The following is a 24,454-nucleotide window of genomic DNA, read 5'->3' as shown; positions in this document are numbered from 1 at the left end:
ATATTAATACTTTATTCAGCACAACTGTTGGTGCTCAAGACCTTGAAAACAAGGATAATAAAGTGGTGCCACTGTGTTAAGAACAAACTTATCCTACATAGCAGGAAAGTTTGTAGAATACTTCAATAAATGGGAAGTTGCTGGGACAAAAAGCATCTGAGGTAAATTAGAAGATCCTGACTCTGCACAAAGAGCTACAGCTTGTGCACATAAGACTCCCAGGTCTTATAACCAAGCAGTGTAAAGGGAAGGTTGCTCACTCTGCCATGGGATTAATGTTCACCTGACTGCATGGGATTTGTGTGTTCAGCTCTGTTGAAACCTCAACTCTTCCCCTGGCACAGCAGAGCTGTGGCTGAAACCCTTCCTCTCCAGCCACAGATATGTTTTGTGTGTGTACCTGCATGCAGGGGTTGGTTTTTTTTATCCTTCCTGCACCAAGTATTGCTTTTGCTCTCCCTCCTGTGTCACTGCCACAGCACATCCCTGCTGACAGAACCACAGGCACAGCGAGGGGGGGAACGAAAGGATTCTCAACAAAAGAGAAAGGGAGTGGTAGCAGGGCACAAGGAAAAACCCATCCTGGATGGAGAGCAAAGCTCAGGGAAGCTGGATGTCAGAGCTGAAGTAACTGCCCCGGCTGCCCAGCAGGTTTTTCTGCAGAGGACAGACAGTGCCTGTAGCAGTGCCCTGGGTCCATCACTTTAACAGTCTGGCAACTTAATTGAAACTGGTCACAAAGTGTGTTGGGGTTTGTGTGACACTGGTGACAGCCAGCTGCCCAGTGCTGTTAGAGGACAGACCAGCTGGTGCTGCTCCAGAAATGCTCCACAGCTCAGCCAGGGATGCCCAAGGCAGCAGCCAGGCTTTCAGAAGTGACAGTCACGAGTGACTCCCACCGTTGCTGTCTTTTGAAGGCTCTCTGCCTCCCCCTGGCTCTCTGAGGTACAGACTCAGCTGGGACTTAGGTTTACAAACTGGCAGCCTTCCTCAGGCACCGGGTTCTGGCTGATTTTCTTGAAGCTTAGGGGTTGGTCATAATTTTATTTGTAATCTGCAGTGTTATTGTGAAAACTCATACATACAATTCTTAGAATACAAAGAGAATGAGGAAAAAAAGCTTTCCAGAAAAAAAGCTTTTTCAGAAAAAAAGCTGCCTGACATGATCAAAGCTTATTCTCTGCTTTACAAACTTGATTTTATATGCTTCAAAAGTAAAAGTTCTGTTTCAAAATATTTATTCACAAACTTGTTTGAAAAAAAAACCCCAAACCAAAAACCAAAGAGAAACCAATAAAATCACAGCCCCTCAAAGCTAACCAGCAGCTCTTCACCCCTCAGAAGGCTCAGCCTCACAGCCACAGGCCTGCTTTGATACAGAAACTTATGACACTGAGGATTGTTCCACGGGGTGGGCTCCTTGTTGGCTCAGACCCACAGCAGAGTCAGGAGAGCTCAAGGCAGTGGCAGCACAGAGCTCCCCCAGCCAAGGCACACAGGCCCTCACAGTGCTTTTCCGTGGGCTGGGTGTTAAAAAACCTGCAGGAGGAGCCACTAGAAGCAGCCAACATTCCCACCTCTCAGAACACTTGCTGAAAATTCCTGTGTGTGTTGGTTCCAATTCTGCTCCTCTCTTGTGGAGCCACTTCTGCTAAGTGGCCACTTGGCTGTACTATTCTAAACAAGAACTAATGAGGACTTTCATTATAACTCTCAGCACAGGTTTTCCAGTTGTAGCTGTAAGAAAAACCACAAGTAATAATAAGCCTGATGATGGCATGAGCAAGAACTGACTGAAATTCAGTCTACTATATCCATTTCTTTATCACTTGCATTTCTCTCAGCTCTTACATCATAGATGTTGTTTTGCTTTAGTTCACCAACTCCATTTTCAAAGACTCAGTTCTGCAACATATTTTTTTGTCTCAAAAATCACGAATAAAAGATGATTTGATCAAGAGGTTTTACTTGATAGTAGAAACTTTTCTATCAACCTTAGGCTGTATAAACTGAGTGGGATAAAACAGAGAGGCTAAATAAGTTGGCATTGCTCTGCCTGGACTGCTGAGGTCACCTACAATATAAACAAATAGATATTTCCCATTTTAAAGTTATTCACCTTTTTGGGAGGGGAGAGGGGGGAACCCTGCTAGAAAGAAACTAGTCCAAGTTACTCAAAAAAGAACACAAAAGTGGTACATTTAAACAAAGGGTTCTTCCTTTGTCTCTGTGCTCAGACCACTTGGTTGTGTTTAGTCTGGGTCAGTTTTTGTCCATGTACTCCTCCAGGCGGAAGAGCCACTTGTTCCAGTACTGAGAGCACAGGTCAGGATCCATAAAATGCGGATGTGCCGGAGAGCCGTTCTTGTAGGCAACCACAATGAGCCCACAGCGAACCTGCAGCACAAACAGGGCTGTCACAAATCCAACATCTGTGTGCAACCCTAAGAGCTAAACCTCACTGCAAAACATCTTCCTAACATACACATCTCATATAAGACATGGGGAATAAAATGGGGCAACAGATTACCATAAAACACCTGGAGACTTAACATTCAAATGCTTCAAAAACCCTGAGCCCAGAGCTCTGAGCAACTCCAGTGAAAACCAGGGGACATGAACTCTGAGGATGAGTAATATTTAAACCCTGCAGATGCCAGGAAAATTGCCAGAGACTGAGGAGTTTTTGCCTGGGGCCATACAACTAGACTGATGCCACCCTCCAGCTTCAGTCTGGATAGAAATGGTTACTTAGGTATGATCTGACATCTTTCATACCTGACAAATCCCAAATCCTTAGTAGCAGGAAGCTACTAGCAGAATTCCAGCCCGTATTTCACACTGTAATGATCATGTCTGTGTTGTGCTTGTGTTCACTGACCTCTACAATATTCTAGAAAGTCCTTTGCACAGCATACGAATTAACCTGCTCTCTTCTGCTCTGTATTTTCCCCCTTCAATATCTGTATCGAGGTAAAAATCCTTCAGGCCAAGCAGGCAGGCTAGAATTGCTTTTGGAGTCTTTAAAAACATTATTCCACAGTCTTCTGATGAAGTGATTCACAACACACTGCTTTTCCCTGAGGAAGCACAGTACAGCTTCCAGACACCAAGTGCATCACTTAGCCCCTCATTTGCTAGTGGGACACAGCAAGACAGGATGCAGGCAAGGACCTCCCATACCATTTTCTTGTTTACAGGTTCTTTTGCTTTATTTCCTCTCCTGCCCTTTCCTACTCTTGACACAAGCAAAAATCACATATGACAAAAGACAGGGGATTGCCCAGATGCCAAGGCCCTGGGAGTTCATCTGAGCATCCCTTGGTCCCACTGACCACTTCCTTAAAACCACTGAAAATTCTCTACTGGCAGCCAAGAGCAGCAGGACTAGCAGGAGTAGTGGAATTATTTCACAGCATGATATCTTAACCTGACCTCAGGCTGGGCTCCTTTGTTACAAATCCTACCAACACTTCCATGACGGGCATCAGGTTCTAAAGGCAGGAAGAAATGAAGATAACACAGGCATTGCTGCTTGTCTTGGCATGCAGCAGGGCTACTGACCTGGAAGTCATAATTGGCATCATGATTTATGGCTCCAATATATGCTGCAACCTGTAATGGGTTGTCGTAAGTATTCTGCAGAAATGGCTTTGGCTTCTCTGATGTTTTCCAGTCGATCACACACAGTTGGCCCCTGGCACAGGAGAACAAGACAGGACAATGATTTAAACTTAAGTTTAGTCACAAGTAAGAAATAAGGGCTGAGACAGCACATACAGACTTTTCACTCTCAGCCTGTGTCCCCTGATGTCATGTTGCTCATTATTATGTCTAAACAAATCTCTTTCACACTGGCAGTTTGGATTGCAAAAACCAAAGCTTACTAAAACCTGCCACAGTTCCTGGAAAATGCTGATGATTGCTTAAACCTGTCCCTTCTCCAGTAAGGAATTCACCACCAGGAAAAACAGCACTTCTGCCATGAGGATCATCCAGGGGAGTTCCTCTAGTCTGCCAGTCCTAGAGATCCATCCAGCTTCCCCCAACCACTCAGTCACACCCTGGCCTCCACAGCATCACAACAGGAGTTTTAGGGAAGGGCACCTCACCGATACTTGGCCACGCAGTCGACCAGGCCCATGTACTGCAGGGTCTCATGGTGAACTCCACTTTCCAGAGCCTTCACCTCGCTGATGTCCTCCAAGACATGTTCCACACTGGACAAGTAGCCAGCCACGACATCATCTTCACCCTGGTCCCTAGCTGCCGTCTCTTCAGACAGGAATATTGATTCCAAAGCGGAATGGAAGCGCTCTCCTTGCAGAAAAACATCTAAGAAAAATGAGAAAACCCCCTCACATTTTAGACACTACTTTAGATTTATATCCTACAAATTCCACAATGTAGCTCTTAAGCCAGTCCTCTTTTTTGTACTGAAAGTTTGAGGAAGTGGGGAGAAGGGAAAGAAACAGAAAATAAATTGTCAGTAGTGAAATTGCTATCCCTTATGTTAATGCTTACTTTATGTTTTTAGTCTCACTGATTACTCATACATACACTGGATAAATCAGTTACTGAAAAACCTCACCATAAACACCAGGACACATTGGTTTTTAAACACTCAGTATTATATGAGTTCAAAATGCTTATTTTTATCTTGTTACAAAGTAGCTTTGTAACATGAGAAACAAAGATACTCAATAACATCATCTGGAAAACACCTATTTCTGAATAGACACTGGCAAACAGAGAACTAAAGGAAAGTCAGATAGGATTGAGCAGAGTATGTCTACAGTCTGACTTATTTTCCACAGATTTCTAAATCCATTTTAGTGGTCTCAGCACAAAGACCAGAGCTGAGGCTCACTGGTAACAGGTAGAACGTGCTCTCATGAAATGGAAACAACCTAATGGATTTCCAAACCACTTGGCCTAACATACCTGCCATCAATCCAGACTACTGCTTCTACTCTGCAATCACACTGTGGCTAGACTTACTTTTGGTATACTCTTCAAATCCCTCTTTTCCAAGCTCCTCTATCATTTTCTGCTTCCATCTTTCCAGATAAAAGACTTGCTGTGGAGAGAGGGTTTGTTGAAGGATGCGGGTAACACTGGGCATTTTTGTTCTTTGTAACCCGATTTTCATGGGGACGTTTGAATCACTGCTGACAGGAAGAATTCTCTTGCTGGGGTTTATTAAAGGAACCCAATTCTTGGGAGTTTTTGTCCCGGTTTTAATTGGAGGGCTGTGTTTAGCTGGTGGCCCATATAACCAATTGTCTTCCTCAAGTATCGTCTCTGGTGTTTGGGCGCTGGTTTTGTAAGATGTAACAGAGTGGACCAAGTTCTTGTATTTTTCTTGGTCAACTTGTTCATAACTGCTCCCTTTTTTCTTTTTGCTATAAACACATGCAGAGGTAGACAGACATGTGTATGGGAATTGCTTTTGGCAAAATGGTATTTGAAAAAAAAGCATTTCCAGGCTCCCCGGTTTCCTGGACAGGATCTGTAGGAATTGCATCCTGACAAGAAGTGTTTGTGAGCAGGTAGAGTTTTCTTCCTTCTGTCAGCACAGTCTGTGGGTTATCATATTTTTTCCTCCTGTGGAAAAAGAAATTTGCAATTTAGAGAGTCATAAAACACTGCCACTAGCCTATTTTTGCCCTTTGCCAAACAAAGAATTTGCTGTGGCCAAAATTCACTTCATTCACTTTGTACCACCTTTATTCTTCAGATAAATAAGAGAAAAACCAATGAGCAAGGAGAAGAGGAAATGCTCCTGAAAACAACAGCTGCTGGCCCGCCAAATCTTAAATCTGAAACACTTGAAGATTTGTTGCAAGTAGCAAAAGTTGCATCACAGGACATCCCTACAGCAACAGTATCAGAACTGCCGGGGAAGTAGGGAAACAGATCTGTGTAGGCACACAAAAAACAGATTTGCCATGAACAACCTGCCAAAAGGGGGTAGGGAAAATAAAAACTACACAGAGGACACTGAAGCAAATCCATTGGTGTGAGGTATTATTAAGTTTATAGTGAATGACCAACTTAAGGGGATTGTGGGGACAAGGTACCTTATGGGATATAAACTCATGTTTTTCTTTTGTATCCCTAGGAGAAAACAGACAGCAGCAGTATATACAATTGTGAGACTTGAAGCTAGGAAAGGCAAACAGAAACCAGTTGCACTAAAAATATTTTCAGATTCAAAGAAATTTTTTTTAAGTTCAGAATAAAACATAAATGTGTTTTTCCAAAGCAAGTTTCAAACTTAGCTGTGCTCGAAGATACTTTGAAAATTTAAAAGCAAGAACAACATACAAGCTGTACCATTCTCAGCACACCTTCCAGAGCAGCCTCTGAAGCCCTAGGAAGATTTTTGTAAATGGATAAAATGTAACACTTCCATAGTGGAATTTCCCATGCAGAACTGAGGCCCCGGTCTCCTACTGGAGTAACCTGTTTACTATTCCAAAGCTCCCTCCATCCACTGCAAAGACAGAACCACTGCTCTCATCAGCAGCATTTTGCTCCTGACAATCCTTCCACGCTGCTCTCTTCCTTCCCCACACTGCCCGAGCCCCGGGTGCCAGGGGAAACAAAACCATGGGGAGTTACTTTGTGTGGACAGATCCCACAGCTGCAGTGGCCCCAGCGTGGGAGGGAGCATCTGTCACACACAACATTTTCCAAAAATGGGGCAGCTGATTAGAACAAGGCACCTTGCAGCAGTAGGCTGAGACCTTGGACTAGGGATCCATAAATATTGTCCTTCATCAGTGCAGAAAAATGAATCCCTTCTCTCTTGGTGCTTACCTCTATTTAGAGGCGCCAGAGCTGGGATTTAAAATAAAAGAGGAAAAATATATTCTTCTTATTATTGGTCTAACAGTAACCAAACGTATGGATTCTCAGGCTGCTGTTTGATGATCATTAACAGGCTCATTAAGGGTCATTGTGGAGATGCACTAATCAGAACAGGGCAAATGTTGGGCCAGTGGCTGTGGCTTTGTTGCATAAAGCCACAGAACAAAAGAAAAAGTTTATTCTGGCTTTGTGTCACTGCAGGAAGCAAGAGGATGCCTGATTCAGCATAAATTCACTCATAGTAAGCTGCTTCCTCAACACTTTCCAAGGAATACATTTACACCAGATTAGTGTTTTGAGTCGTGGAGCTATTGAAATATGGAATATTACGAGCTCCAGAGTTAATTCAGTGCAACACAGTGCTTCACTATGAATTTTGATTTAACAGCCTACATTGTGCTAGGGAATATACCTGTGGAATTTCCAATACCTGTGGAAATGTTTGTGCACTGTATGAATTGAACCACCAGGAAAGAGAGAGTTTGCCAGCTGTTGCATAGGATTGCCAAGAAGTAAGGAATCCTTGTGTTCAACTGAATGAAGAATCATGTGTTTTTTAATAAATCACTAGAATGGCATGTCTGTGCAGATAACTTACAAGAAAGAAATGGAGTGGTTGGGATCTACTCTTGTACACAAAGAGCAGAATTTAATTGAGATTTCCCTCTGGGGAATTGTCTCCTTTCTCTCTGAGAATGTTTGTGGTTGAAGACTGGCAGAATTGTTTTAAGTGTTGCATGATGAGCCACACTGGAGAACTAAAAAAAAATTAAAATAACTTGGAGGTAAAAAAAACAAACTAAGAGGACTTAACTTTCCCAAGCAAGTTGACTTTGCAGCTCCAATAACTGTTAACAATAACAAAATAACAATAACAAAAAAATTAACAATAACTGAGCTAACACAACTGAGGAAGTTTTTCTTATGGTATAGGAATGAGTGGCTTAACTGAAGCAAATTGAAAGGATTACTTAAGGAAAAGTTCACATCTATCAAGAACTACCTCAAGCTGCAGTTTCAGATAATAACCAGTATGGCTTTTTCTCCACAGTCACCCATCCAGCTAATTAAAAAAAAAAAAAAAAAAAAAAAAGCACTGGCTTATTTCAGAGATAACAAAAAAGAGCACTCCTAAACACACCTACAGACCTGTTGCCCCTTGTCCCTAATTTGAAGAGAACAAATCTGCTGATTAAGGTATAACTATGGGTTCCCTGCAATTTGCTAAATACATTATTGAACCTATTAGGTTAAAAATACGCCTTCTTTTGGGATGTTTGGAGCACAAAGAGAGACAACTTAATAATCCCGTTTAAAGCACAAGCCCACAGAACTACCCTGAAGCAAAGGGTAGTTTCAAAAGGCTTCAGTTCCCAGTTCAAGCTTCATTTCCAGATCAGCACCGGGAACAGAATTAGTGGGAAACAGGGCTGTAACACGAAGTCAGCGTTTTTTGCGAACCGTGAAAGAGTTGGGCCAACACCAGCGACCACCAAGTGCCCTCAGGGAATTAAACCTTCTGCATGGGCACCAGATGCCTGAAAATCCCAGTGCCGGACAGCCCACCCTTGTTCAGATGGGGATAAACCACTCTGGACAAGAAGCCCCGCCGGACGTGGGCATGCCCAGCCACGGCAGCCCGGCCACTTGGCCCGCTCACTGACAGACCTGGGGGTAGTGTGGGCCAGAGGACCGCCAACATCAGCCCGCTTCCCTCTTGCCCCTTCCCTTGGCCCTCCCTTGCCCTCAGGCCCGCCCGGCCCCGCATCCCACACGACCCGCGGCCCCACGTTACCTCAGCCGCGCTTCCCGCCACCGCCGCGAGCGCCAGCGCGCAGGCGCCCCCCGCCCACCGCTTTTACCGCTCTCATTGCGCATGCGCCGCCCGCTGCCTCATGGGACTTGTAGTTTCCCCGCCCTGGCGGTCCCTAGCCCTTTTCCTTTCGCTGGGGCGCCCCGAAGGGTGGCGAGGTGGGCATGTCTGCTCCAGGTCGCGCTCTTTTGGTATTTTTTGAAAGGCTGTAAGGAAAACAACCCAAACTTTTAAACGTAAGTCGAAATATAAAGGGTTGTGGTGCCATCTTGGATGAAGGCAAGCGGCACCCTGCCCTCACCAAAGATGGCGAGTGCCCCTCCAGGGGGTGTGGCGGCGGCGGCTCCGCCCGGGTTATATGAGGAGGTGGTGGCGGGGAGGAGGAGAAAGAGAAAGGTGCGGTGTGGTTGTCTGCGCCCGGAGGTATGGCTCTGCTCCGTGGGGACGCGCAGGACAAGGTGAGGGCGGCGGCCCGGGTTCGGCTGGGAAGGGTGGTGAGGGCTCAGCCGAGCTGGCCCCGCGGCATGAGAGGGAGCTCCCTGCTCCCTCTGCCCCCGGCAGCACTGGGACAGTGACAGGCTTTTGGTTCTTTGCTCCGTTTAAATTTAAAAAAAAAAAAAATAAAAAAAATATATGAGTCGCCTTTGTCCTCGTGCCTTTGGCGCACCGAGGTCCCCTGAGGGCAGGGGTTCAGGGTGCCCGGGGTGATCGCGGGGAGCAGCCCCTGAGGGGAGAGGTGCCCAGGGAAAGATAAGGGGGTGGGGAGGGTTAAAGCCGGAGTGGGAAAGAAGGAGGAGAAGGGAAGGGCAGGGCTGTGCAGCTGCCGTGAGCCAGTGCAGGCTGCACTCTGTGCCGAGCGGGAGCAGGGTGATAACCAGAGCCCTGGAGCTGCGGGAGCTGGGCCTGGCAGGTGATGCAGGAGCAGGACCTGATGGCCAGGACCCGTCCCCGGGCACTGCGGGCGAAATGCTGTAGGCGATTGTGCTGCGGGGGGTTCAACTTGCTCGTCCCCAGTGGGTCAGCTGCCCTGCTGTGTCTGCGACCGGCCTTCCTGGCTGTGTGCTCTGCGTTAATTAGGCTGTCAGCTGCCACTTCACCTGCGGTGCCCCTTTCCCTTGGTTGTCACATCAGCATCTCGCTTGGTTTTCTTTTCTCTGTAAAAGTGTTAAAGCTGTAAATGCTAAGAAGCTTCGTGTCTTTCCTTTAAAGCAGCACAGGGTGTTTCCTAGTGTTAAGACTCTCAACTTCTCAGAGGAAATGCAAGTGAAATGCCAAAACAGGAACTTTGTGAATTAATGTTTATGTAGTGTAGGTAGTGATTGGAATTATCTCTTCTACCGGACAAGCTGCTTGGGTTAACCTACCTAAACTCCCTGGTTTAATAACTACCCTCAATACACCTTGAAAAGAAGGCAAGGCAGCCCTGTAAGAGTCAGCAAGTTGCCTATTTGCCTTTCATATTGTCACATCTGCATGTGGTTTTGCATTGTGACTAAGCTTCACTGGCAGGAAGATGACTTTGCTTTAAGCTGTTAGGCGTGCTGAAAGTCTCTTCAGTCTGTGTTTTCTCCAACTTTTTGGAGCATGTCTATTAACTGACTTGAGGGCTAGAAATACAACAGCCTTTATTGATTTTTTGATAATTTCCTTTTCTCTGCTTCTTTTCCATATGAATCTTGTCTTGAAACAACCCTGAGTCAGTAAGGCAGGCAAGAGCTTGTAGAAGAAGCATTTTCTAGTAGCTTGCTTTGAGCTGTGAGCTGGCCAGTGCTTTAACTCTTTTCTGCTGCATGTGAAACTCGTTGTATTAAAGTGTCTGCCCTTGGAGAATGCTGGAGGGGAAGGTCAAATATCAACTCTCTTGCAGCAATTGCTAACTTTTGAGTGTTTATGTGCCTTTTTAACTCAGGAATATTGGGGGGAGGGGAAAATGCTTTTGTGGTGGGGGTTGGAGTAGTTTTAAACTCTGATGCTCAGTGGACAAAAATTAGCTTGTTTTAGGTTGTCTGGCTGTCTTGGGGTTCCAGCAGCAGCATGGGGGAGGATTGAAATGCTCCTATCTTGTCTGTTCCTGTTTAGGCAGAGAAACAGCAACATGGAGCTCTTGTGTGACCAGCAGATAAAACTCGTGCCTGTAAAGGAAACTTCATTAGGTATTAACTTAAATAGGAGCCACTGTTAAGTATAAACTAAAAACTGACCCTGAGGTGGCAAAGCAGGAGAGGATCAGGATATGTAGGAAGAGGAAGGGAGGGTAGGATAAGGGTGATTGGAAGTACAGTGGAAAATAAGGTGTAATCTGTCATGGGGGAGGAAAAGGCACTTCAGAATTTGAAGTGAATGGTGGGACTTCCAAGCAAAGCTTGAGTAAATATCTTGGTGTTTGTTAATGTCAGTGGCTTCATGGTGTTTTAAGGCTTTGGTCTGCAGTTAAAATGTTCTAGATCAAAATATTGAGAGCATGTATTGTAGTCCCTCTTTCTCAAAACAATCAGTGGAAGACAAAATGTTGTGTCATGGCCTGGTACTTGCTGTTATCAGTCACAAATGGTGACTCTGCTGGATAAATTCTGCTGCATGTTCTGGAAGGAATGAGACCATACTGGATCTTGCCTATGCTTAGCCAAAAACCTGCTTCTGCATGCTGCTGAGCCTGAAATCAAGTGTGGAGGTGAGCTGCTAGCAAGGTGACAGCTCCTGGATAGGGATAATGCACTCTCAAGGGCATGCAGCCTCCACAAAGCTGGCCCAGCAGCTTGGGCTAGCGGAAGGTGAAGCCAGCACGGTGAAGCTGTATTCCTGAGACTCCCTGCCACCAGCTCTGGCCTCACTGTAGGAGGTCAGCAAAGCATTCTTGGGAATGCTGACTGTAGCTTGGGGTTTGCTGCTGTTACACAATTTCCATTTGAGCTGGGATAGGAGTGCTCAGCCCCAGGCCATGGTCTACAGGCACATGGGGAGCTTGCCCTGCATGGGCAAAGCTGTGCTTGACCCCTCCAACTGAGGAAGCCATTGCTTGGGTAGAGGTGTCCTGCGTGCTGCTGGTGGAACAGGGTTAGCCAGCAAGGCTTTTGCTTGGAATGTGGCATCCTTGAATTTTTATAGAGTCCATCCCTCTGTCAGGAGGTGTGTGACCTGCTCATTTCTGCAGCGTGATGCAGAGATCCCTCTGGCAGGAGAGGGCCAGCTTATTGCACAGCCAGAGGCAACAGGTGCTCTGGGCCTTCTGCTTCCTTGGCAAGCACTGCACTTGCTGAAGAGTGCCATTTCAGTGTGACTACATTGAGCTGTTAGTCCCTCTTTATCAATGCCTTAAGCAAAATAATTAAACCTTTGCATTTCTGGAGTTCTCCAGATTGAAGTCACAAATTTGGAGGGAAGCATTTTCCATAGTGTAAGTAAGCACTGGTTCAATTTTCCTGGTTGTGTGTAACCAGACCACTTCAGGACTGTTCAACTCAACGTCAGAGTGGTGGCCGCAAACCTGCCTCACAAAGGCTGCAAAATACATGCTGCATGTGTGTTCTGTAGTGCTGCATGCCTGCAGTGCACTTTAAGATGTCCTTTTAGTATCCTGATTAAAAGGAAACTCAAGCTGCTTGTGCTGAATATGACTAAAATGTAGTTCCAGAAGCTAATGCTGCTGATATCTGCTGGCCAGATCCTATGGTGGTTAACTCCTGGGTATCAAAACAAGGCCCTCTGGAACTGAGGGCTCTGTATAAGCTGCTAGAAAACATCATGGTATTTTAGTGCTCTCTAGAGAGCACCTAAACAGCTTTAATTATAAAACCTGCTCTGTAAAATGTAATGGATTTTAGGTAGTGCCAGATGTAATTACTACTCAAGTCTTGTTTGTGGGCTGTTGCTTAAATGACAGCAGGGAATTGATCAGTAAGGGGAGAGAAGGTTTTTAAAAGGTAGCTCACAATAAGCAGAAAACTTTGACATGTGAGCCCTTATGGAAGGGCTCCTTGCTCCTTCCAAGAGCCTGGCTATGTGGAAAACCCCTGGGTTAATCTTTGAGAACAAATACATATTTCACTAGCAGTCAGAAGTTGTACACAGTTGCTTGCACTGGCAGATTCTTTTGTTAGAATGCAGAAGTGACACCGAGTCATCCGGAGCTGATGGTAAAACTGCAAAGGGTGGAACTGTAAAAACAGCAGCTCAGGCCTCTCACCAGAACTAAGAGACTTCAGTGGCTGAGGGCATTTCCTCCCTCTGGGTGTCTGTAAGCATCAAGATGTGTTTGCATTTGGGTGAGGCCTCATCAGAAATGTAATGTCTGTCAGGTAAAAGTCTGGGTAGCTGATGATCATCACTGCCTTGTATTTAAGTGATCCAACTTTCTTTTTTCTTAGCATCTCTAACAAATAGAAAAAAGGCAAATGTTCCAAAATTCTGACTGGATTTGGCACAGTAATGATCTCTGTTTCCTGGACTTCTGAATCAGGTGTTTATCATGGTGTCCTAATTAGTACCATAATATCTATTTTTAGTCTTCTGGTCCTGAAACCTAGAAATGTTAACCAGTATGATTTCTGTGTTATTGTGAAGGGCTCTGCTTTGGTCTGATTTACCAGTTGGACAGTATCCCTACTGAACAGAGAGTATTTTTTTCTTGAATCCTCAAAAAACCTGAGGAATCCTGACACAAGTATCTGATGAGTCCTCAGTTTAGAAGTGGGAGGTGTCAGAGAAGCTGTAACAGTTTGTGGAGTCATTGCAAGCCAGAAGCTGCTTCTGGGAAAGAGAAATGAGAATTGAGAGTACAGTGCTGGCTTTGGGTAAGTGTTTCAGTTTGCAGCCCAACCCAGCTGTTTCCATTCTGTGTCCTCTGTACCTATCTGCTGTAAGTGAGGAATAATGCCTTCCCAGCTGCTGAGCTTGGATTATAGCCCATGAGAGTATGGAGTGACAGATTGGTTTCCGGTAACTGGATGGGGAACCTTCAGTTCTCTTGCTCACTGCTCGGAGTCCAGGGAGGAAGCAGTGACGTCCTAGCAGAGAAATGCCTCTGGATATGAAGGAGTTGCCAGAGAGTTAAGATGGAGTGGTGACCTGGGAAAGCCTTGGGCTAGATGCTTGCTGTGGTAACAGGACAAGCCTGTGGCCTGGAGATGGATGTTTAATTCCTTTACTCTGCACAGCCTTTATGTGACTGTGAGGAGGTTGGTCCCCATTCCTGCTTGTTGGATGGGTGTAGGAGAGAAGGTGGCACGAAAGGAGTCAGTGCTTTACCGAGCTGTGCTGACAGGAGTGAGGCTTCCTGCTTCCCCCCATTCAGGAGACAAATGCTACTCCAGCACTTTTTGTCGGGAAAGAAAGCGCTCCCTCCTCCTGAAGTCATTCAGCGTGAATGCTCCCTTTGTAGTCTGAGCCATGATTCTCTAATCCTAAAGGTCTCTGGCCTGGAGTTAGGAGCCCACAGTGACCTTCATAGGACTAGAGCAGACCAGGGGTCTTACAGTCCTTGGTTTCAAATAGCCCCAGGTCCTATTTGCAGTTTATGCAGGGTGCCAGGAGGCACATCCTTGTGATGTGTTAACTGCTTTAATCTGACCGAGCAGGACCACCATGCTTGTCTGTCTCCTGTGTAGGCAGCTATTAGGCATGGAGGAGCCTAGACAGCATGTAATCATGGGTTACTTTCTCCACAGGACTTAGTAAGAAAGCTCACAAATTCAGGACTGTCTGATTTGTGTAATCCTTTCCTTAGTTTAGCTGAGAGGAAATGGTTTCCTTTGGCTTATCATACTTTCCAGACTCAGCAGTTCATATTGTTAGTACTGCTGATCCTGTTTGGACAGCAAATAGAAGTAGGCAGGATGTAAAACACTGGGGTCTGCATCTTGCTGCTTTGGCTGGTGGTGTTATCTGGCTGGGAAATGGGAAACACCGACCAACTTGCCTTTCATTTGGCAACCGACAGTGAGCTGTGCTTGCAGTGAAACTATTGCCTTCTACCTGTCCTTCCTGCAGTGCCTGAGTGGGGCAGGATCTGCCCAAGCCTGTGTCAGTGACCTCTGAACTGTGCACCTCTATTTGGCCTGTGCCTTCCTAGTAAGGTCCAGAACTGCCTGCCTGTATGGGAACATAATAGTCTGTCCTAAGTGGTGACTGGAGGGAAGTGATTGCTGTTGGAATCCCTGTAGTTTGGAGTCCCACCATGTCCTGTGGGATGTGGACAGTGCCTGGGACTGCTAGGAACTGTGCTCCAGGGCATGCTCTGTAAGTATCCTTGCTGCCAAGGCAATGCCCAGGATGGGCTAAAAGTCCTCTGTCCTTTCCATCTTCTGGGAAGCTTAATGTGCTGCATGCAAGATCATTCCATAGTTGTAAGGCTTAAAAAGTTTTATCTATTTCTTATCTCCTTTAATTCTAGCTAACAGCAAGGATGCAGCAGATGGAAGTGTTTTTAGCATGTTTTAGGCTGTAGGGTGCAGTGGCTGGGGTATCCCTCACTTATCCACAGCAGTCTGATCACAGGGGAGAACAGTGGTGGGGTAAATGCTCCCTGTTCCGGCAGCTGTGTCCTCTGCAGGCAGCCAGAGAGCCTTGTCACATACCAGATGGTCAGCCTAGGGGGAGGCAGCTTCCAGAGCCTTTTGGAAGCAAAGCTTCACCTTATAACAGGCAGCCTATCAACAGTTCTTAGGCAGCTTTACAGAGGCTTGAGGCAGCATTTAGCCATCTGTGATAGGATTGCTCAGATTCTGGCACCATTTGCCTGTGGGCTTGGGTGCTAAAACTTAGTGTACACAGCAGTGGTGGGAGCAGGCTCCTGGCTGGTGTGGTCTGTTCTGCAGAGTGGTGAGATAGCAGTCCTGGTGCAGCTCTCTAGCCTGCTTTTCTAAGGCCTTCAGAATTATCTCCAAAGGATAACCTCAGCATTCCTCCTGGCTCTGATGGTCGCTCTTCAGCAAAACTTCCTGTGTTGTGGCCTTGATCTCTGGTGGTTTCTCCCTTATGCAAAAAATAGCAATGATTTGTTAAGCTGCAGAAAGGGAGGGCCTCTTAGAAGACAGTCTTCATGTGTAAGCTGGAGGATCTAATGAGAAAGCTCTTGGACTGTTCTTTAAGTTTGAGGATGCTTGAAATGATGTTCTGGGTCTAGGCTGTTGGAATGAAGAAATAAGACCCCAAAGGAAGATGCTGGCTCAGTTAAAGGCTCTTTGGAGCACTGGGAATGGAATTCTGCTCATATGTGTGTACCTGAAGGTAGGGGTGTAATGCAGTGTGGTTCTTGTTCTCAGCTGATGATCAGTCAGCTTTGCTGAACCTACTTCATGCTTGATCAAGGATTATTCTGTGAACTCTGTTGCAGCTGAGGTCTGTATCTGTAGACCTGAATGTTGATCCTTCTCTCCAAATTGATATTCCTGATGCCCTAAGTGAAAAGGACAGAGTGAAGTTCACTGTGCACACTAAGGTAAGGTCATGGGCAAAAAGAGGCTATGCAAGTAACAGATGTATTTGCCGTACACATACCTGCAAAGATGGGCTTGGCAATGAAGAAAATCTAATTAGAGGGGAAATTTTCCACTTAAAGGTAGCCTGAGGATGTGTATAGATATGCAGATACTTCAAATTTCCTAGGATTTAGACTCTAAAGTGAGGCAAGTAGCTGATGGTTAGGTTGGTTTTGCTAAGGAATCCTAGCTAGACACCAGAAGGCTGGGGGATAGGAAGTGAGCTACTGTGAAATGTCACAAAACAAACTGCATTAATGCTGTTCTACAACAGTACTTTTTTTTCTAACAGTCTCCTTAGTGGTGCTGTTGAATAAGTGCCAGCTCAGCTAAAAGGGAGTGGGCAAGGCTCTTAGTAAGCAGAATAGCTTCCTTTGGAAATGGACAGAACTGTTTCTAAAAGCACTGATTTACAAAACAGTAGGGCTTCTATATATTCTCTTCCAGACTACACTGCCAGCTTTTCAAAGTCCTGAGTTTTCAGTTACAAGGCAGCACGAAGACTTTGTGTGGTTACATGATACACTCACTGAAACTGAAGAGTATGCAGGACTCATTGTAAGTACTTCCTAAAGATGTGATTCTAAGTGAAAAACTGTAGCAATCTAAAGTGCCTACTAATAAGGGCATGAAGTATGTTTTACCAGTGTTACTGGTGTTTTGTGACTTGGGTGTCCCCTGTGCTTCCTATTGCTTTAATTCCTAAACAACCTGAGTGGCATGGCATTTGTGTTAACTCTCCATATGGCTTGGAGCAGCAAGAGATGCTGTGAGAGCCCTTGACTCTGTGGTGGTATTAATATCTGCCTCAAGATGGCACACTGAAATAATCTATCAAATGTGGGCTTTCCTTCCTATCATGATTCTTTAGGAGATGGCTGGCAATAGGGTGGGTTACAGAAGCTGTTTCTCTGGGCTGGTTTCCCTCTTGGGTCAGGGATAACATGAACCAGGGACCTAGATGTCAACGTGCCCCTAGAATTCCTGGATCATGCGCTCTTTACCACACTTCCCTATGACCAGGCAAAAGTGCCTTCTTCTAGAGAAGGCTAGAAGTAATTTGGGAAATCTTTATTTGCTAATATCCATGACTAACCAATTCCCTGCCTAGATACCTCCAGCACCTTCAAAACCTGACTTTGATGGTCCCAGAGAGAAAATGCAAAAGCTGGGGGAAGGAGAAGTGTCCATGACAAAAGAAGAGTTTGCCAAAATGAAGCAAGAGCTGGAAGCGTAAGTTAAATGAGTCTACTGCCAAAAGCTGCATTTAGAGAAGCCTCCTGGGAGAGCAACTCATTTGGTGATAACTGATCTTGAGTGTCACTGTTTTGAAGGGTGTCTTGAAAATCCTGGAGCTGAGGAGTTGCCCAACTTTTCCAGCTTTCAAGTTGGAAAACTTCCTAACTAAAGAGATTGAAAGTAGCTTCACTATCACGAGCTGGCTATTTCAGAAGTCTGCAGTTGAATATTTTCATGGGATAAACTTAAAGCAATTCTTTGTATATTGAAGAAGGTAATACAAAGAGGATCTCAGTCTGTTGTTTCCTTGCAGTGAATACCTCGCTGTCTTCAAGAAGACTGTCTCATCACATGAGATCTTCCTGCAGCGGATTGCTTCTCATCCTGTGCTCAGCAAAGACCGCAATTTCCACGTTTTCCTGGAGTATGACCAGGACGTGAGACTTTTTTCCTTGTTTCCCTTTCCAAGCGAGGCAAACTGTTAGGAGTGCTGTTGTTTCTGCTGGGCACAGTCAGAATGTTCTGTGGATCTATGTGCAGCATCAGCAAGTAGATATTGCAACTATTTCTGTGAGATGACTGAAGGATGAAAGCCTGACCTTTAAACCTTTCTCTGTTATAAATCTCACAGTGTTCCTAAATCCTTGTCAAGTTGGTTAGGAAGCCACCTTTGTGTGTCTGTCTTGGGAACATGTATGGGTCAGGTGTACCTGTGCTGTGTTGCATGGTCCTAAAATGGAGGAATGGAGGTGTATTAAAGTCACACCTCCATCTCTTTCTTCACACCTAATTATGAGTGATAGATGCTGATCCAAGATATGCAAAGACAGACCAAGCTGTGTGTGGGAATTGGAAAAATCTGTGGCACAGAATCGTTGAATTCCTTGTAGCCAAGCCACATGTTACATTTTTATATGGGTATTATGGTGGGCTTGGATATCAGCCTGCTCTGACATACCCTAGGTGTAAAGGACATTACTATATTGCAAGTATCAACACAATCACTCTTTTTACCCCCCCACCCTGGGTATAACTTTAAAACTGTTTTGGCCTCTCTATTACAGCTGAGTGTTCGGAGGAAAAACACTAAAGAGATGTTTGGTGGCTTTTTAAAAAGTGTGGTAAAGAGTGCTGATGAGGTCCTCTTCTCTGGAGTCAAGGTAAAGTTGTTGCTTTGTCTCTTACCCTAATCTTGATTATTTCTTGCTTCCTGCACCAGGGAAGTTACTCCTGTCTGCTTCAGGCTTGCTGTGCATGAGGCTCAGCTACTGAAATTAACCTGCCTTGTTACTGCTTTCCCAGTTGAGGGGAGTAGCCTGTATTGATTCTGATTTCTATAGAAATAAGACATTGCAGCTTTAGGCTGATCAATTTCAGTGTATAATTAAAGTTTCTGACTGCAGAAAACCTGCCTTAATACCTGATACTGGTGAAGAGGAAGGAATTATACCTTCAGAAAATGTGCTTGTGGCTTTTGTCTACTTTGGAGCTCTATACAGACATGATGTATGGGTTCCTGCTTATACCAGACAAGATCAAACACCAAAGACGCCTGTTACTGGTCTCGCTCCAGCTTTTGTGTTGTGTTGCCATGGCAGCACTTCCCAATAAGCTTGTTGTCCTATGCACAGTGTCTTGAAACATTACAATATGTATCATGTTTGGTGTGGATGAGAAACAAGCTTGTAAACTGCTTAGTTCTCAGTTACAGTGTTGCTGCAGGCCTAGGAAATAAAAATCCAGCAGCTGGGAGTCCTGAGGACTGTCCTGTACCAGCTTACTGGCAGCTTCAGACAGCCTACATCAGTATTTGAGTGTCAGCTTCATCTTCACTTCATTGTGAGGAAGAAGTTTGTCAAGTGGCTTGGGATGTCAAACCCTTGGCTTGCATCTTGTCTTGAACAGCTTTTCCATAGGGATCGATGGGCCTCAAGCTCAAGGCCAGGCTGTGGTTGTTTCTTTGGCTCATCCTAAAATAGGCAAGAGCTTGTATTCTGCAGTTACTGACTTAACAGGTCATATTCTTTTTCAGGAAGTAGAAGATTTTTTTGAGCAAGAGAAGACTTTTCTTGTGAACTACTACAACAGAATCAAGGATGCATGTGCAAAAGCAGATAAGATGACAAGATCTCATAAAAGTGAATCTTTTCAAAGACCTTTCAAGAGATCATGCAGTTTTGCTGATTTCAGCCTGAAAACCTTGTCTTGTTCTTGCAGATGTTGCAGATGACTATATTTATACTTCAGCTTGTTTGAATAGCCTGGCATTAGAAGAGCCTACAGTTATCAAAAAGTAAGCAATTCTAACTGTTCATAACCATATCCTGAGTTCTGAGAATACCAAATTTCTTCTGTAAAAACCAGAGGATTGAGTCATAGGTGGTTTTAGTTTCTTGAATTGCAAGAAAGTGGCATTAAAACTTTCCTTCTGTTGACACTCCTGCTGTGGCAGACATAATGTTATCAATTGCACCTAGTTGATCACTTGCCAGTTGTGACCTAGAGATTACTTGTGCTAGTCATCAAACTCCTTCTAAACAGAAATATCCTTGATTCCCTTCAGGTCACAAACTGCTAGAGACCCTGAAGAAAGAGTTTATGTGTGTGTTCTAATGTACACTGCACTAGGTCAGCTTACATTAGGTCTGTACTATCTTCTAGACCTTTGCACTTCAAGAATAGTAGGGGATTTTTAAGCTGGGGGAACCCAGTTACTTTTTTTGAGGTGACTTCTTTCACCTTTTGACTTTGCTATCAATTTACCAAGACCTTGTTTAAACAGTGTGTATAGCTGAATTAGCAAGTCAGCTCATCCCTCTTGGATAGCAGCAGGGAAATTCTCCACAAGACCTTTATGCTCTGGAGATCAGCACTGGTGTTGAGCTGCTCAGCTGTACTACTCTGGTAGGCTGGAATCCAGCACATTGAACTTTTTGTCCAGATCTTTGCCTAAATGAGTTTTTTTTTGAGCCCTTGTTTGGATCTGTATATAGGAGTAAACTCCAGCCTTCAGCTTTCTGGTTTCCTGCCAATTGTTCCTGGCATTCATCAGACTAAGAGGTGTATCAAACTTACTTATGCTTTTTTTTTTTTTCCTCTCACTAGGTACTTGTTGAAAGTTGCAGAGCTCTTTGAGAAACTCAGGGTAAGAGAAGCTTTGCTGAGGGCAGGTGTGGGGGAGAAGAATCTCTGACTCTGGATCTGAATCTCTGCTGTTCTCTGTTACACGCCAACTGATTTTTTTTTCTCTTCTGCAGAAGGTAGAGAGTCGAGTTTCGTCTGATGAAGACTTAAAGCTCTCTGAACTGTTGAGATACTACATGCTTAATATAGAAGCTGCTAAGGTGAGAAGAGTTTTCTTTTTGAAGTTTAGTTTTGTTATGGGCAGCATGACTCATGGTATTCTTTGTGCTTTAAGAAGACAGGTAAATGGACCCTCGTTTTGCCTAGGAAACCTGACACTCTTAAACAACAGCAGAATATAGAAGCTATGTATTAGCTAGCTGGAGCCCAGCCACTTACAGAAGATCTTGGACCAATTTTTCTTTGGCATGTAAAGTGGAAGAACTCTTTTTTTAAAATTTCTGTAAGTTAGAGCAAACTGAATATAACTCTGCAGCAGTTTCTTTCCTGTCCTCTGCCTGAGTACTCATGGACTTGCCAATAAAATCAATGATGACTGATTAGTAGTTGGGATTGACTTCAGGATTTTTAGACTACCTTAGTGCAAATACACAAGTGGTAACTTGTGAAGGCTATTGTTGTCTGGATGTCCAAGAGGGCTTTGGTAGATTGATGTGACTGCAAAAGCTTTACTGGCAACTCTTTTCTAATCAACACTTGATTTGACAGGGGGTGACTATGCTGCAAAAAGATATCTACGTGCAGCCTACTGTGTCTCTTCAACTAGTGTCTTACCTGTAATGTCAGGTACCCCAGAACATCCACTACAGCCTCCCTGAGTGGGGTGCACTGTTATTTAGACATCACAACTGTACTCCTGCTGCATTAGGAAGGGATTGACTCAGAGACCTGTACTACTTCTCCTGTCTAGGTTAGTGCAGTGCTTCAGTCAAACTGTCAGATCTCCAACAAATTAGATGTATGCTGGAAGTAGGCTGACAGAATTCAGAAAGTACTTTTCATTCTGTAAGGTGGAGAGATCCACCTTACAGCAGGGTAAACTACTTGAAGGGAAGAAATTATGCCTATGGAAGCCCTTAGACTTCCTTCACTAAGGCATAACTGCCTGTCCTGAAAATGTTGTGCTGCACTGTGCAAGGCTGCCCAAGAGCAGGCTGTAATAGCTTGTTGGAAAAAGCAGAATCTGATGCTGAAAGAAGTGAAACTGCCTGCTGCTAAGGTAGTTGTAACCTCAGTTGGGAAGTAGTCCTGCTAAGGCTCTGGTGTGCTGTTTCTGTCTATTCAGGATCTTCTGTACAGACGAACCAGGGCTCTTGTTGACTATGAGAACTCAAACAAAGCTCTAGACAAAGCTAGACTAAAGAGCAAGGACGTCAGGCTGGCTGAGGCACATCAACAGGATTGCTGCCAGAAGTTTGAAAAGATTTCAGAATCTGCTAAACAAGGTAAAACATGCTTTGCTGTACTTAGGCTTAAAGGAGAGCTTAATGCAGTCGAGGTTTCCATCTGACCTTCAGCTACTGAAGGCTCCTGGACAAATAGTCTGGACATTCCAAGGACAGTAGAGATAATGTTGTATAACTAATGTGGCTAAACATTTTTAAAAACAATTCTCTGTAGCAGAGCAGTATCACTACTATATCAACCTTATAAATAAGTCCCTATTATTTACTTTCTGGACTAAACTCAGCCTCCGTGTGAATGTAACTACTAGAAGGTAACTAATTATCTCAGTCAGAACTGTGCAAACAGGCTTTTGCTCTGTTTCAGTACAGCTGAGTGCCTTATACAGAGTTTCAAACACTGGTTCTTAGTAGAAGAGTGTATGTGTGTATATACATTTATTTATATATATTTATATATTTGGACAATATCAAGCAGAGGAAATATGCTTTCTTGGTATACATGCTGCTCCTCTAGTGTATCTGGCTTTTATATGTTCTGGCTTGACACACAGAGGTTGTGTGGCTTATTTCTGGCTTATTCCAGCTGTCCTTCCTACAAGGCTTTTCTGTCTTAAGCGCTCTGTGTGTCATGTGATGACTGCATCTGTGTCTAAAACCAGCACTGCTAACTCTTGAACCTTTTTTGATCAAATACAGTAATCTGAGCTGCACAACAAAACTCTTGAAACATAAGGGGCATTACTGAAACTTGTCACATTTTGTGTATCTCACCTTTGTTTTTTTCCTTCTCTACAGAACTGATGAGCTTCAAACAGAAGAGAATAGCAGCATTCCGCAAAAACTTAATTGAAATGGCAGAACTGGAAATAAAACATGCAAAGGTGTGTTCTCTTTGGAATTTAACAGACATGGGTTGGGAAAAGTGAATATTGTGTAACTGGGTGGATTTGCTGGGTCATCTGGCTTCCCATCAGGCAGTCTCATCTGTGGGGTTTGACCCCTCCTGTGTCTAGAGGCAGCTGCTGTTTCCAGTGTTCCTGAGTGCTGCGACAGGAACACATCCTGCGGCTTGTGATCAGGCTGTCAATCCTTGTCACTTGGCTTGTCAGTGGAGAGGACACTGGCTTTATAGCAGCTCCTGCCAAGTTTTGCCAGGCAGGCTTGAAGGGTCTGTTAACTAAGTGTAGAGAACAAAGCAGTAACTGTGCATCCTCAGCTCCCTTTGAAGAAGGAAAGTCTAATGTCCCAGTCCCTGAGAGTACTGGACTTAACCACAGGCAGCTATTTCAGTGCTGAACTGGAATGTGACACAAAGGCCTTGACAACACTGCTCAGTTTGGCCCACTTTAAAAGCTTCCTGTTGACTCTTGCCCCTCTCCTTACCACAAACTGAGTCACGGTTGCAGGCCTGCAGGAAGAGGCAGAATGTGCGATCTGGTTTTGGTTCTTTACTGCTTGAATGCTTGTTTTTGCACTAGGAGATCTTTAGCATTGGCACTGGCTACAAAATCCTGTGACAGATCCACTGTTTGGGAAGCTACTTCATTTTGAAAGGCAGGATTTGAATTATCAGTTAACCTCACTTGAAACTAATTCTCTTCCTTTGCAGAACAATGTGTCTCTCCTGCAGAGCTGTATTGACTTGTTCAAGAACTGAGGAGTCTTACTCTGAAAATGTGACAAAAGCATCAATTGCACTCAATAGCCAGGGGCAACTTACTGGTTTGACTTCATTAGCTTAAAATAAATATTATCACTGAGATTGTTTCACTAATACTTAGGTATGTTGATAGTGATACATTGACTTTATTGGTATAAATGGGAGCTGAACTGTGTATGAATTGTCTGGATGTAGCTAACATCCTGTTGGCTGATAACTCAAAATGAGTCAAATGTAAGAAATTAATTTGCTGTTGACTGACTTCATATAGCAGAAAAAGATTACTGAGAACTCCTTTTTTGCAGGATCATAATCTGTCTCTTCATGGCCCTGATATATTTAAAACTTGCTGAGTGAGAGTGACTTAAGAGTAATAATTTTTTAAAGTGAATATCTTAGCATTCCACGTCCCAGACAGATTTCTACTACAATATATTTTGAATTTCTATAACTACATTCACTATTTGTACACTTGGGCAACACAGCAAATAAAGATGTCTGACACAACAAGCTGTTGTATGGCAAGAATTTGTGTGGGATGTAAAGTGACAGAGGCTTCAGACAGAACTTTCACAAATTGCTCATCACCTGGAGCTCTTTAGAGTATTAGAGAGAAATATTTGACTCAAGAGGATTGTTCTTGGAATGGGTGTTGAAATTAAATGTCACTTTGGACTTCAAGTCACATTGCTGTTTAGAGTTGCTGTCTGCAACTTTTACTTCCACTATGCTGCATGTACAGCACTGTGAAGTAATGTTACACTTCCTGCTAGCAGCCAGAGGCTGTTTAAATCTTCAAGGCTTCTGGAAACATAGGCCTGGACAGTCTTCTGTAAGGTAT

The 24,454-nt window shown here is 44.3% G+C and overlaps 2 protein-coding genes across 9 annotated transcripts; one reads left to right on the top strand and one right to left on the bottom strand.

The window, feature by feature from the left end:
• Positions 1-1,024: 1,024 nt before the first annotated feature.
• MGME1 (mitochondrial genome maintenance exonuclease 1) lies at positions 1,025-8,913 on the bottom strand. Of its 6 annotated transcripts, none has more exons than XM_086878918.1 (7): positions 8,633-8,674; positions 7,880-7,939; positions 7,475-7,634; positions 5,002-5,607; positions 4,113-4,335; positions 3,565-3,697; positions 1,025-2,397 (listed from the first exon to the last, which is right to left on the bottom strand). In XM_086878918.1, exons 4-7 carry the CDS (start codon positions 5,525-5,527, stop codon positions 2,263-2,265), a joined length of 1,017 nt encoding a protein of 338 aa, XP_086735044.1. In that variant the 5' UTR covers positions 5,528-5,607; positions 7,475-7,634; positions 7,880-7,939; positions 8,633-8,674; the 3' UTR covers positions 1,025-2,262. The 6 variants fall into 6 exon arrangements, with proteins under 6 accessions (XP_086735044.1, XP_086735045.1, XP_086735046.1 ...); XM_086878919.1 differs by having other exon boundaries at positions 8,545-8,647; XM_086878920.1 differs by lacking the exon at positions 7,880-7,939 and having other exon boundaries at positions 8,633-8,678.
• On the top strand, positions 8,770-24,123 carry SNX5 (sorting nexin 5). 3 transcript variants are annotated; one of them, XM_086878914.1, is made up of 14 exons: positions 8,770-8,925; positions 15,810-15,913; positions 16,020-16,124; positions 16,612-16,722; positions 17,276-17,397; positions 17,717-17,840; positions 18,468-18,563; positions 19,436-19,541; positions 19,621-19,696; positions 20,509-20,548; positions 20,661-20,747; positions 21,833-21,992; positions 22,749-22,834; positions 23,563-24,123. In XM_086878914.1, the coding sequence occupies exons 2-14, from the start codon at positions 15,845-15,847 to the stop codon at positions 23,608-23,610; spliced, it is 1,230 nt and encodes a 409-aa protein (XP_086735040.1). In that variant the 5' UTR covers positions 8,770-8,925; positions 15,810-15,844; the 3' UTR covers positions 23,611-24,123. The 3 variants fall into 3 exon arrangements, with proteins under 3 accessions (XP_086735040.1, XP_023778760.1, XP_023778759.2); XM_023922991.2 differs by lacking the exon at positions 8,770-8,925 and adding an exon at positions 8,971-9,147; XM_023922992.2 differs by lacking the exon at positions 15,810-15,913 and having other exon boundaries at positions 8,924-9,147.
• The last annotated feature ends 331 nt before the right edge of the window (positions 24,124-24,454 follow it).

This window comes from Cyanistes caeruleus, chromosome 2 (genome assembly GCF_971803275.1).
Source record: "Cyanistes caeruleus chromosome 2, bCyaCae1.hap1.1, whole genome shotgun sequence".
NCBI classification, from domain to species: Eukaryota; Metazoa; Chordata; class Aves; order Passeriformes; family Paridae; genus Cyanistes; species Cyanistes caeruleus.
Note: the sequence above shows the minus strand (reverse complement) of the source record. Positions and strands in the feature narration are given on the sequence as shown.